Source organism: Euprymna scolopes, chromosome 8 (genome assembly GCF_053919585.1).
Source record: "Euprymna scolopes isolate OS-2025 chromosome 8, ASM5391958v1, whole genome shotgun sequence".
Lineage (NCBI taxonomy): Eukaryota > Metazoa > Mollusca > Cephalopoda > Sepiida > Sepiolidae > Euprymna > Euprymna scolopes.
In genome coordinates this window covers 145,294,343-145,306,768 of record NC_136489.1, presented here as the reverse complement: position 1 = coordinate 145,306,768, position 12,426 = coordinate 145,294,343, and the positions used below count along the sequence as shown (strand labels likewise).

Sequence of the window (12,426 nt, the reverse complement as noted above, 5' to 3'; positions counted from 1 at the left end):
GAAACTAATTAAAAAAAATATATGCAGGGGAGGAAAGCAATAAAAAAAATGCAAAAAATGCTTATAACAAACTAGGTTTGCCAGTGTTGCTCGAGATACAGCTAAATATTTTAGTTTTTAATTTTTTTAAGTTTTATACAAAAAAAAAACAAATAAAATTGCAGCTGTAAGATAGATCATATTGTATTTTTCAATGTTAAATATGAGTTATCCATTTTGCTGATTTGAAGATTTAAGTGCTTTTTTAAAAATGATAAATATTAGCAGTCATTTGGGCCTCATTAAGTAATGTTTGAAATAAATTGGAATGAAATATGTTATTTTATTATCAATAACATGGTACAGCAATAACAAATGAAAATAGTTAGTAGCAAAGTTTGATTTGTCAGCTTAAATGCTATTTGGGTATGACTTTGAAAATCCAACAAGATATCGTTCTATGTTAAAAGATAATTTCCTATAAATGCTATTCAATTTTGTAAAAAAATAAACAATGAATGACAAAGAAATCAATTGATGCAACATTTTTTAATCATCTAAAATAGCAGAAATATAAATATTGATAGATGCATTATCATTTATTTGCCACATGGAGTGTAAGGTCTATTTTTTCCATCTTTGTTGGTTCCCCTGTCTTGCATCCTCGAAGACCAGCAATGTACACTTGGGGTTTTGGAATGTTACTATAGTGCTCAGACTTTGTCTGGACCTCTTTAGTTCTGTGACAAAAAATAAGAAATAATCAAATATGAATTTGTAGCATAGCATAAAGATCATTGAACTGCAAAAAGCTCAGTATCAATCAGTTCAAATCAATACAAATAATCATAACAAATCTGCTACTCTTTAAAAATGGCGAATGATAATTTAAAAAGAAAAGGAATTCAATCTGATTTCTTATCACATAGGATACAATATTTGTATTGGAGACAAAACAACTAATACGTTCAAGAAAAATATTTAACAAATAATAAAGTGTCACATTAGAATTATCTATATATTTTTTTCTATTTTTTATCAGTTTGTTCAAACTGGGGATGGGGCATCCTACCAGATGCAAAACATTCACTCACTATCTTATATATACCAACCGAGAGGTCTTTTTAGTTTCTGAACATCCGTTTAAGTGCAATTATTTGAATTTCTCTTGCACTTAGTTTATTGGGTGTATTTGTCATGTAGTTTTGAAAATTATTTTTCATGAGTCCAGTTGCCCCTACAATTACTGGAATGATAGAGATCTTTCTAATATTCCAGTTTCTTTTCATGTCATAAGACTTTGATATTTCGTTATCTTTTCTCTCTCGGTTCTGTTTAACCCAGCATCATTGGAGACACTAAGTTCTACCAAGATTGCTTGTCCTCCTTTTTCTCTCATATCCCTATGTCAGGTTTTATAGCTCAGTTTTCAAGGTATGCAGCTGTAGAAATCGTATAGTCCTAGTGGATGGTGTTTGACTTATTTCCAACTATTCTTTCTGGTATACTTGATATTCGACTTTTTATAGATTGTGCAGTTGAGATATTTACACACTCCATCTTATAATAGACATTCCTCAGCAGAATCTTACAGCTGGATGCAGGTGGATCACACTGTACTTGTTGTCATTGCTCAAACCATCTTTTAAAAAGTATTTGTCATCAATTCTTGATCTTGGCCAGCCATTATAATACTCTCTTGATTATAGTTGAGCATTCCTCTTTTTAACCTTTTTTTATCTATACATGATTGAATTCACCCAAAAGATACTTGGCATGTTGTTGGTCAGACCATTCTTTCAGTTTTTTTTTTCAATGGAAGTTCTTGCTGTATTTTTGGTGACTAGTTTGGGCTATTTCTGTAGCAGGCTTGTTTCCGTCTAATTTGTAAGACAGTCTTGTTGAAAATTTTTGGCCAGTTTGGCGTTTCGTGATGTTAATGTACGATTTTGAGGTTTGGATTTTAAGAACTTATCAAATATTACCCGATCCTCACAATAGTGGCATGATACTGATGGTTAATCTCTGAGAGACTCATACCTCCTGCTCCTCCAGGCAGATATAGCCTGGGCAGACATTGGTTTCTGTACGTTATTCTGTTCAGTGTTAACATTTTTTTCGTTTTAGTGTCTAGTCTTTTTGTGTCCAGTCGATAATGCCAAAACTATATATTATCACATGTATGACTAACTGGTTGATTGCATTTATTTTGTTTTATAGATTTTCCTTACACGGCACATATATTCACAGTCATTTTTTTCTCTCATCATCTTGACATGCTGAATTAAAGCATTCTCTTCAATGACAAGGTATTTGTATCTTTCTGCTCTTCTACGTCCTTGATGTCAGTATTTTCAGCAAACTGTATGTTTTCCATTTGGACCTTCTTCCCAGCTCTAATGGAATATTTGGCACCTTTGTCCAAACCAAACTCCATTCCAATATCTGGAGAAGTTATCTACGACCTGCAAGAGTTGATTTAAGTCAGCATTTGAGTTTGCATACACTTTGAGGTCATCTGTAAAGAGCAGGTCATTGACGTTTTTTTTTTCAGGTCTTGTTGGTAGCCCTGGCTCAGATTGTAGACAATCTGATTTTTATTGAGTAGCTTGCATAATAGCCAGGCAGAAAAGTAAAAGAGTTAGGCTATCTCCTTAGAAGATTTTTCTGATCCTGATGTCAGAGATTTTTATAGTTCTGTTTGTGTGGTTTAATGATACTTTTGTTTGCTGCATCCTTATATGTATAGCTGTATATGTATCCTTATATGTATAGCTTTGATTACTGGATGGATCTTATATGAATTAAATAGACATGCCTTTACTAATCAACATAAGTTATTTTCTTTGATGCGAGTGTATTTGTGATTATATTTACAAAAACTCTGGATGTTTTATCACTTTTTCTTTCATCAAACATTCAAATTCAAAGAATACGTGTAAATGCCTTTCATTAACATTTCAAAATATCAAAAACAATGAAAGAATTCCAAAGATTTTTTTTTTTTTTTTTATCATATGAACCCTGCTGTGTGTCTTTTAATGGCAAAAATCAATCCTTATTGTAAATGGTTTGTTGACTGCAATGTGCTATTTTCCCTACGGCAGTAATTCTTATCTTTCACTCCATATAGTGATACTTTTACACGATATATCTGACTGTTTTGTTTTTCTTTTTTCAACTTTTTTTTCCACAATTACCATTTTTAAAATATATTTAAGAATTTAAATGAGAAAATTTGAAAACCTGAAAATGTTGAGAAATATTAAAATCATTTTTATTTACACACAAGGATTTAAACATATTTTCTCTTCGGGAGGCTTCGACCTCTTATTACATCATTATGAAGAAGAAAAAAAAAACTTAATTGGACATCTCCTTGATAAAGCCACATTATTTGCGAAAATCCGAACTTTAACAACAACAAAGTAAATAAAAATAATTTTATTATTTCACATTTTCAGGTTTTCAAATTTTCTCATTTAAATTCATAAAAAAAAATGTTTTCTAAAATTTGTGACTTTACATTTCTTATACGTAAGAATGTTTGGTAAGTGAATGATTGCAAATAAGAAGTTCAAGTTGTTCAGTTTTATGAAGCTAACTTTGTACTTTTTGAGTGCTCATCAGATTTGAAATGAAAAGTTAGGCACTGCTAAAATGAAATGCCTAACCCGATAAAACAATCAAATGCACCAAAAAACAAAATAAATCAATATCTCACTTTGGTAAGTAAACTTGAGTGGCCGAATCACGACGAAAATTGCTTCGGTTACTTTGTGTTGAATGCGTCAATTTCTGCCGTAAATTCGCCTAAAAGAAAAACAGATTAAAATATTGATTGATTTAAAGTATTTTTAATATGACATACTTTGAGTAAGTTTATTAATTCGTTTTATTTTTTCCTTTCTATTTTTGTTTGAATGATTATCAAGTAAACTGATGCTTATGGTAGCTTTGGACATCTTGAGGTCAAATGACCATGAAAGACAAACTTCCAAAATGCGAGATAGGAATTTCACCTGGACTCAAAGTGAGGAGTAAAGCACGTGCTGGACCATTCATTAAACATAAAAAAACAAAAAAAGGAAAATATCAATTTCTAATCCAAATAAATGTTTATGAGATATTTTACTTTTAGTTTATTCAACAACAAAATTAAATGTGAAAATACAAACGCAACACATACACTTTCCCACAATACACATAGTATACACATATGCATAAAGCCATTCAAGCACTTACCAGTTTAATGGCTTTTCTTCGTAGTTCCCATTCATTCCATTCATAAGACTTGACAATATTTGATTCCATGAAATGAGTATCAGTTTGTGTCCCACTGTCACATTTAATAGTCACTTTTTGGTGGCTGCCAATAGAAGTTTTGCCCTGAAAAGTATTCAATAAATCTTTAAAATATTAAAACATCCATATTTACAGGATTTCCTCTTTGGCTTTTAACTTTTTAAACCACAATAAAAACTTCGACTTTGCAATAGTTACACTTGACATCTATAAGGAGTCTTATCTTTTATGAGAAATAACATTTCTTCATATGACTCTTCACATGTAGACGATAAATATGCGTGTTCTCGACTGACATTAAAATAAGAAAAACCATAGTACTGATTTACATATATACAAGCAATATATTTATTATGAACAATGAGAAAAACATAAGAATAAGTGTGTGTGTGTGTGTGTGTGTGTGTGTGTGTGTGTGTGTGTGTACACGTGATCAGGTATAGTTTTGATATGTTCATTAATGTTGTTGGTGAAATTAATTTAATTATTCAGTGCAGTCCATTAATTTTTTAGGTGAAATTAAACTAGGTTTACTTCGAATATTTGCACATGTATGGATGAAAAATTTTTCTTCTGTGTGCGTGTATTTTTCTTTTTTTTTTTTTGAGCGTGCATGTACAGCATATGTTCATTGTTGTGTCGAGGTGAAAAAGATAGAGAAAGAAAAAAGAAAATGGAAATAGAGAAAGAAAAGTGAAAAGGGAAATCAGTGTCGCTGTCTGTCTGCTGAAGATGAGATAAAAAGAGATGATAATTTTTTCTATTGTTTCCCTTTTACAATTTGTGTCTGTGTGTTCGCGCCACATACACACAAACCTGATATAAGAGTCGTAATAGTTCCTATAAATTATTTATAGAAGTATTGGAAGCAAATGATTGGACAAAACTGTGCAGCAAAGTAGAATTTGGAGAAAAATGAGGACTGGAGAATGAGCTTGCAAAATATCAAAAAACCACCCTTGACAAGGAAAAAGTGAAAATACATGAATATGGAGAGAGAGGAGGAGGGGTGCTGTAAAATGAATATTCAAAAAAATATATATTGCCTGACAAACAATCTTTCCTACCTGTGGTGTTATGGTGGAAAACTGGTTTTGAAGCTGCAAAAGTTGGATTAATTCAGGATGGTATTTAGCAATTTCTCCGACACAAATGATAAATCTGCCAATCAAATGGTTGGATACATTTTAAATATAAATAAAACAAAAGAAAGTTATATATATATATATATATATATATATATATATATATATATATATATATATATATATATATAAAACAGCGAAAAAATAGAGAGAGACCTGGCGTTATATATATATATATATTATATGGAAAAATGCGCGCATGAAAAGTAATATTCTTAAGATTTTATTAAACCTGATATAAGAGTCGTAATAGTTGTCGTTGTTTATTGTTGAGTTGGAAAGGGTGTCAGTCGCTGGATTGAACTTATTTCCCCCCTATTATTTGCATATATTTATGTAGTGAAAATTGTTTGAATCAAATTAATTCATTAGTTAGTTAGTTAGTAGATGGAATCAATAATTTTATAATTTACATAAAAATTAATAATTTTATTATATCATAATTAGGATCATTTAATTCTTTCTAACTCAACAATAAACAACAACATATGCAAATAATAAATAAAATATTTATCAATATTCAAATTTTATTTTTAGCTGCAATATTTTAAGTCTAAAAAATTCTTATTTTTTACTTTACTAGAATATCTTGTTCTTTACTTTTCCAGGTTGAATTTCTTGTCCTTTACTTTTCCAGGTTTAATAAAATCTTAAGAATATTACTTTTCATGCGCGCATTTTTCCATATAATCCATGATTTTTCAAGGCATTGCTATTGTATTAATATATAAATTTATAATATTTATTAATGATTGTCGAAAAAAAATTATCTCTCAAACACACATTTATGCAATATTTATCATTCAATCACAGTAGTTCCGAGCCAGGGTCTCTACCGAGACTGCAGTTCATGAATTCGTGATCTGTATAGAGCGTAAACTAACAAAAAAGAAGATGGCACTCGGTGTCTTTTTAGATATCGTTGGAGCTTTTGACAACATACCCTTCAGTAGCATGTTCAAGTCGCTACAAGAAATCAATGTGCCACCAGTACTCATCCGATGGATTGAGTATATGGTGAGGCACAGAACAGTTCAAGTAGAACTACTGAGGCAACTGTTAAAAGGGAAGTAGTTAAATGAAACCCCCAAAGTGGGATTTTATCACCTTTACTATGGAACTGTAGGCTGAATCCTCTTTTAAAGGAGTTTAAAAATAGGAATATTTATGCCCAGGCTGCTGCTGATGACATCGCAGTGCTGGTCGCGGGTTCAAAAGCATCATTGGTCAGACGCATTGCCAAAATGGGACTACATTTTTCATCAAATGTGATAACGAAAAATTTGAGTTCATTCAAAGAATATGTATATCATAGAATTCACTAAAATTTTTAATCGATAAATTCACCATTTTTTGCTATAAAATCATAAGGAGAGTTAAAAGAAAATTAGTTATTATAATAAAAAAATAGTTCGGTTTTTTAATTATAAAAAAAAAACGATACACGGGATTGAACCTAAAATCTTTCCACCAACCCCCAGTACTCTAACCGTTACGCTAACATGTCATATTGGCAAAATCGCAGTAAAAAATATTTATATACAAAAAAGTTATGCAAAATAAAAAAAAGCGTTAGTCACTTATGTACTTACTCTCCTGTTTGTGAACCCACATATTTTGTTGTAACTTTTTTTTTACTGAACCAATTTTCGAAATTTTTTTTAAAAATGTAGCTAATGAGGTGTTCTATATAACTTGATTGAAATTTGGTTGCGAACGGAATTAGTGGTGGGGGTTTGAATGTGTCTCGATTCATTCAATTTCGGACTTAAGCATATATTCAACCACTACCGTGGTTGAATGATATATATGTTAAAGTCAATCTTTTTGAAAATAAAATAATTTTCACGTTTAAAAGATTTATTGCATCATGTGTATGTCTGTCCCACCAGAACAATGATGATTTAGTCATCATAAAGTAATCCATAGACAACTGTTATAAATTAGAACCACATAAATTATGTTATAAATTCTCTTCTGGAGAACACAACTATTTGAAATATGCCATCTTATCATATTAATTTGATGTAGCAAAATTCCTTCAATATTTGAATATTTAATATCACATTGTATTTTCAGTCAATCTCAAACAGCATTTCAACTAACAAATGAAACTTTTCTTCTGATTAGACATTTTCCACTTTTTAATAGCCTGCTGCACTACAATTTTTTTTTTTTTTTGAAAATTACTTAGTTTGACCTAAACGAATGTCAATATACAACATTTTAAATAATCCCTTAAAAAGTTACATCAGTAAAGCAGATAACTCATTTTGAAGAATATAATACTGAATCATTTCCCTTAAGTTTAAAAATGTACAATATATATATATGACGGAATTTTAATGTAATTTATATATATGGAATATTCGGGATAAATGTGAAAATATTTTATATTCTTTCATTTTATCACTATTTGAAGTATATAATAGCAGTGAAGTGCAACAGTTAACTGTTTCTCTGTAATGTTTGATGGCAAGATACGATAAATGACAAGAAAGCAATCCAATATTGCACTTGCATTATGATGATTCATGCGAGATTTTAAAATTCAGAAATCTTAGATGTGGCTGTGACGTGAGATGTGATTTAAAGAATTGTGACAGAGATGTGGAAGCAAAAGCTAGCAAGAAGGATCATAACATTCTGACTATGCCCCCACAATCAAATTTTTTGAGAAATTGACAAAAACAAACATACAGCAATATCCAGGCAAGGCAAGGTAGTCTTTGGTGAGAGCAATAAGCATTGGAGTGGTTAATATATAAAAAAAAAAAAAAACACTAAACAAGGATATTTGCTATTCCTCATACAAGAGTTGCAAGAGCCAACTACTCTTTGCCAAGACTAATACCCAAGAAAACCGTCTTACAAAACTCAAGAACATTCTCAACATGGTCAAACACCCAATCAAGCTGTAGATGCTCAGATTCTTCTCAGCATTAGTTACAAAATGCACAGAACAACAAGTAGCCTACAATCAAAATTACGCTCTTCATGAAGACCAAGTTCTCTCAAACTGTGATGCTCTTGGGATGTGTTTTCAGCAAAAGTCATGTCATACTGTCCCATATTTTGGGAAAGGGATTCTAACTCAATATAGATTACTATATTGAATTGCTTTCCACTATTGTTAAATACTGAGTGAAAAGGGCGACTACAGTCGAATATATGTGTGTGAAAGTAGGACTCAACTCTGTGTCGCACCTTTGAGAAAATCTTGAAATGGCAGTCTGTGAACTTTGACGATTTCACCAGTCCCAACATGATTACAATCTCCTGGACTATTATATGTGATGGACATAGTTGAGAAAAATATAAACTTTACTTGCTGCATGTGGCGGAAATTGTGGGAATGCAGGCTTATCTCCTAAACAGCATCAGTGTGCGCTTTACCGACACAGCGTCATGATGCTGAAAAGGGTCCAAGATGACGCCTGAAGCCTTATATAACAATGCAGTCTCATGGAATCTTGCGTGCTCTCACACACATATGCAAATTTGGAAGACTCTGTCTTTTATAAAAACAGGTCACTGGAGCAGATGGGGACAGACGTGAAAATGAGTCTACGGAAAGTACTGACGGACGACGCTGCTGCAGTGAGCTGAGGTTTTGTGGACTCTTTTTTTTTCTTTGCAACAACACTGCAATACAAAGGGTGAGGTGATTGCTAGGATCAAGGTGTTTTGGAGTCTCTCAAAGGATATTGCTTTAGGCTCTACCTTAAGCCTGTGGTGGAGACTTAGGGCAGCTTTTTCAAGTGAGCTGTATTTGGCAAAAGATGCTCTAAAAGAATCACTTTTAATTTTTAGACTTCATTAATTATTGGCCAAGCTAAGATGTGTTTCTTTACTTTCCAAAAGGTGTCAAATTTGTCCTGAACATTTCCTCTGTGTGTGTGTGTGTGAGAGAGAGAGAGAGAGAGAGAGAGAGAGAGAGAGAGAGAGAGAGAGAGAGAGAGAGAGAGAGAGAGAGACAGGAATTGTTTGCTGAAAATACAACGCAATGGTGCCAAAAAGATTCCTTACTTTTCTGGGTCTTTGGCAAATGCAAGTCCTGCTTCTTTTGATGCAAAAGTGTAGTAACATTCTTTGTATTTGGCAACACCAATATTTGGATTGCCAAGCAGAAGTAATCCATCAGAGACAGATAATGTGACACCACAAAATCCCTGGAATTAGTTCAATGAATAAAAAAACAGAGAAAAATAATTAGTTCTACTCATATTAATTATATAGCCATTTATCTTGTCGGAAGTGTAAAATGAATGCTAATAGCAGCTGCAAACTCCAGATAGAAGGCAGGCTGAGCTACGGTTTCAAAATTGTCATGAATAGCTTTTTTATTAATTATTGTTTAGCAGAAGTTTGCAAATATTTAAAAATTAATTTAGTTTAGAATTTCATGTTTAGCTTCAATTCAACATGTTGAGAGAAAAGACGTATTACATTTCAGAATTTTTTAGTTAGAGATTATAAGTTGAACTATTTGAACTACTATTCTCATCTTGTTTGTTATATGCAAATATTTTTACCCTGCCATGATTGAAGGAATGAGAACAATCTACTTCCTATGGATCATATAAAATCGTATAAAGCGTTCAGTTCGAAATTCCATTTAGCTACCCAAGTTTGGCATAAAGATTTTTAAGTTTGAACAGATCATTTGAAAAAGGTCAGGGATTACAAACGTTGTGAATATAACAACCAAGATGATACAAGAGACACATTATTCATCATGTGTTGTCTTTGCTTAATTTGTACAAGCAAACGTGTTTACTTGACAACTGAAACAGTAAAGTGTCTATAACTTTGACATCGTGGTTTGTACTATGAGGTACGGCACTCTTATGGGAAAAAGTCTATGCTCATTTATTGATGCTATTAGTTTATTTTGAATGAATATGACTACTTGCTAAAGAAAAACATAAATCCTTAATCTCGGTTATGCAAACAATTATTGCTTGCACAAAAACACTTTTCTCTTTGTTAACATTTGTAGCAATATGCAGAGTCATTAAAATGGGTGGATAAAGAACATTTCAGTTGCATTCATTTGTTGTATCCACCCACGCAAATTCTGTAGAAGTAAAAAGCAAACTGTCTCTTTGCACGGACATAGGACAAGGCAATACCATGTGATAAGGTGTCCATTTTCTGTCCAATCAACACTCGAAGAAAACATTTTCTAAAATCTTTTTCTAACAGCCTTCACTGGGAGCCACCCAGAAGCATATAAAGGGCACTGCGCGCGAAATCCAAACCAGTTGAGTCAGATTTTTGTTCAGTTCAGTTCAGGACGCAGTACCATGAATGAACAATGCGTTGTTTCGACTCCATCTCGTTGACGTAAAATCACTAACATTGACGCCACGCACCATGCAACATGCACCTAAAGCCTCTTAACCTCACTGGATTATTAATTCTTCCAAAAATAACTTTTTGTCACATCATGTCATTTATGGAGCAAAATTATCATATCACTGAAATTAACTAATATAACAAATTTTATTTCCTTTTGTTAAAAAAAGAAGAAACATTTTTCTCTAAAGAAAACATGATTGCCTCAGTCGGAGGAAGGTTTTTCTCTTTTCCTCTTTTTGGTACAGTTCTTTTACTCAAGTTCTATTAGACACTATTTAAGAAATATATATATAAGGTCCTCACGACTATTCCTGGTTGTAAAAACCTAACATTTATTTCCAAGAAACTGTTTCCAAGAACTACGAACATCTCATAAATAAATTAATGATTTCATCTTTCCTTCTCATGTTGACACGGCACACGCATTTAAAAATAAAACAAAAACTGATTTATCTTTAATGGTAAATAAAACTTTTTAAAAATGTTAAAGTTCGTTTAACTATCATGCAGAATTTGACACTTTTATTATTTTTGGTTATGGTGTGAGCGATTTTTATCCATGTTCACGTCACTGATATGACATTGATGAGGATCAGTGATTTACCAGAAGTGTGATAATCTTTAAACTTCATATTGAAAATGTTTAATAAATAAAATGTTATCTCAAAAAATGGCATATTACTCTTTTACCAAATCGGATGTTTATGTGATTATGTTTATTATGCTGTCATGTTTATAATGTGATTATGTTTATTATTATGCTGTTGTGTTTATAATGTGATTATGTTTATTATGCTGTTGTATTTATAATGTGATCATGTATATTATGCTGTCATGTTTATAATGTGATTATGTTTATTATGCTGTCGTGTTTATAATGTGATTATGTATATTATGCTGTCATGTTTATAATGTGATTATGTTTATTATTATGCTGTTGTGTTTATAATGTGATTATGTTTATTATGCTGTTGTGTTTATAATGTGATTATGTTTATTATGCTGTCGTGTTTATAATGTGATTATGTTTATTATGCTGTCGTGTTTATAATGTGATTATGTTTATTATGCTGTCGTGCTTATAATGTGATTATGTATATTATGCTGTCGTGTTTATAATGTTGTCATGTTTATAATGTGATTATGTTTATTAGCCTATTGCGTTTTAATGTGATTATGTTTATTATGCTATTGTGTTTTAATGTGATTATGTTTATTATTCGATTGCGTTTATAATGTGGTTATGTTCATTTTGATGTTGTGTTCATAATGTGATCATGTTTATTATGCTGTTGTGTTTATAATGTGATTATGTTTATTATGCTGTTGTGTTTATTATGCTGTTGTGTTTCAATGTTATTGTATTCACAATGCTATTGTGTTTATAATGCAATAGTGTTTAAAATGCTGTTGTACTAATACTTATTGTGTTTATAATGCTATTATATTCATAGTCCTGTGGTGTTTATAATATTATTGTGTTCATAATGTTATTGTACTTAAAATGCTGTTGTGTTTGTAATGCTTGTATTATAATGTTGTTGTGTTTATAATGTTATTCTGTTTACATTATTATTTCTTTCAAATGTTGTTGTGTTTATAATTCTGTTTTGCTTACAATGTGATTGTATTT

General features: G+C 31.3%; 1 protein-coding gene across 3 annotated transcripts in view; it reads right to left on the bottom strand.

Moving 5' to 3' along the window:
- Window positions 1-513: 513 nt before the first annotated feature.
- Window positions 514-12,426, bottom strand: part of LOC145283811 (cilia- and flagella-associated protein 206-like) — a 340,960-nt gene continuing 329,047 nt past the window's right edge. For all 3 annotated transcript variants that reach the window (XM_080132896.1, XM_080132898.1, XM_080132897.1), the window contains 5 exons: window positions 9,459-9,601; window positions 5,352-5,445; window positions 4,225-4,368; window positions 3,704-3,792; window positions 514-719 (listed from right to left, as the gene is read on the bottom strand). In XM_080132896.1, the coding sequence (XP_079989022.1) occupies window positions 575-719; window positions 3,704-3,792; window positions 4,225-4,368; window positions 5,352-5,445; window positions 9,459-9,601 (615 nt within the window). In that variant the 3' untranslated portion in view covers window positions 514-574. The remainder of the gene's footprint in view (window positions 720-3,703; window positions 3,793-4,224; window positions 4,369-5,351; window positions 5,446-9,458; window positions 9,602-12,426) is intronic.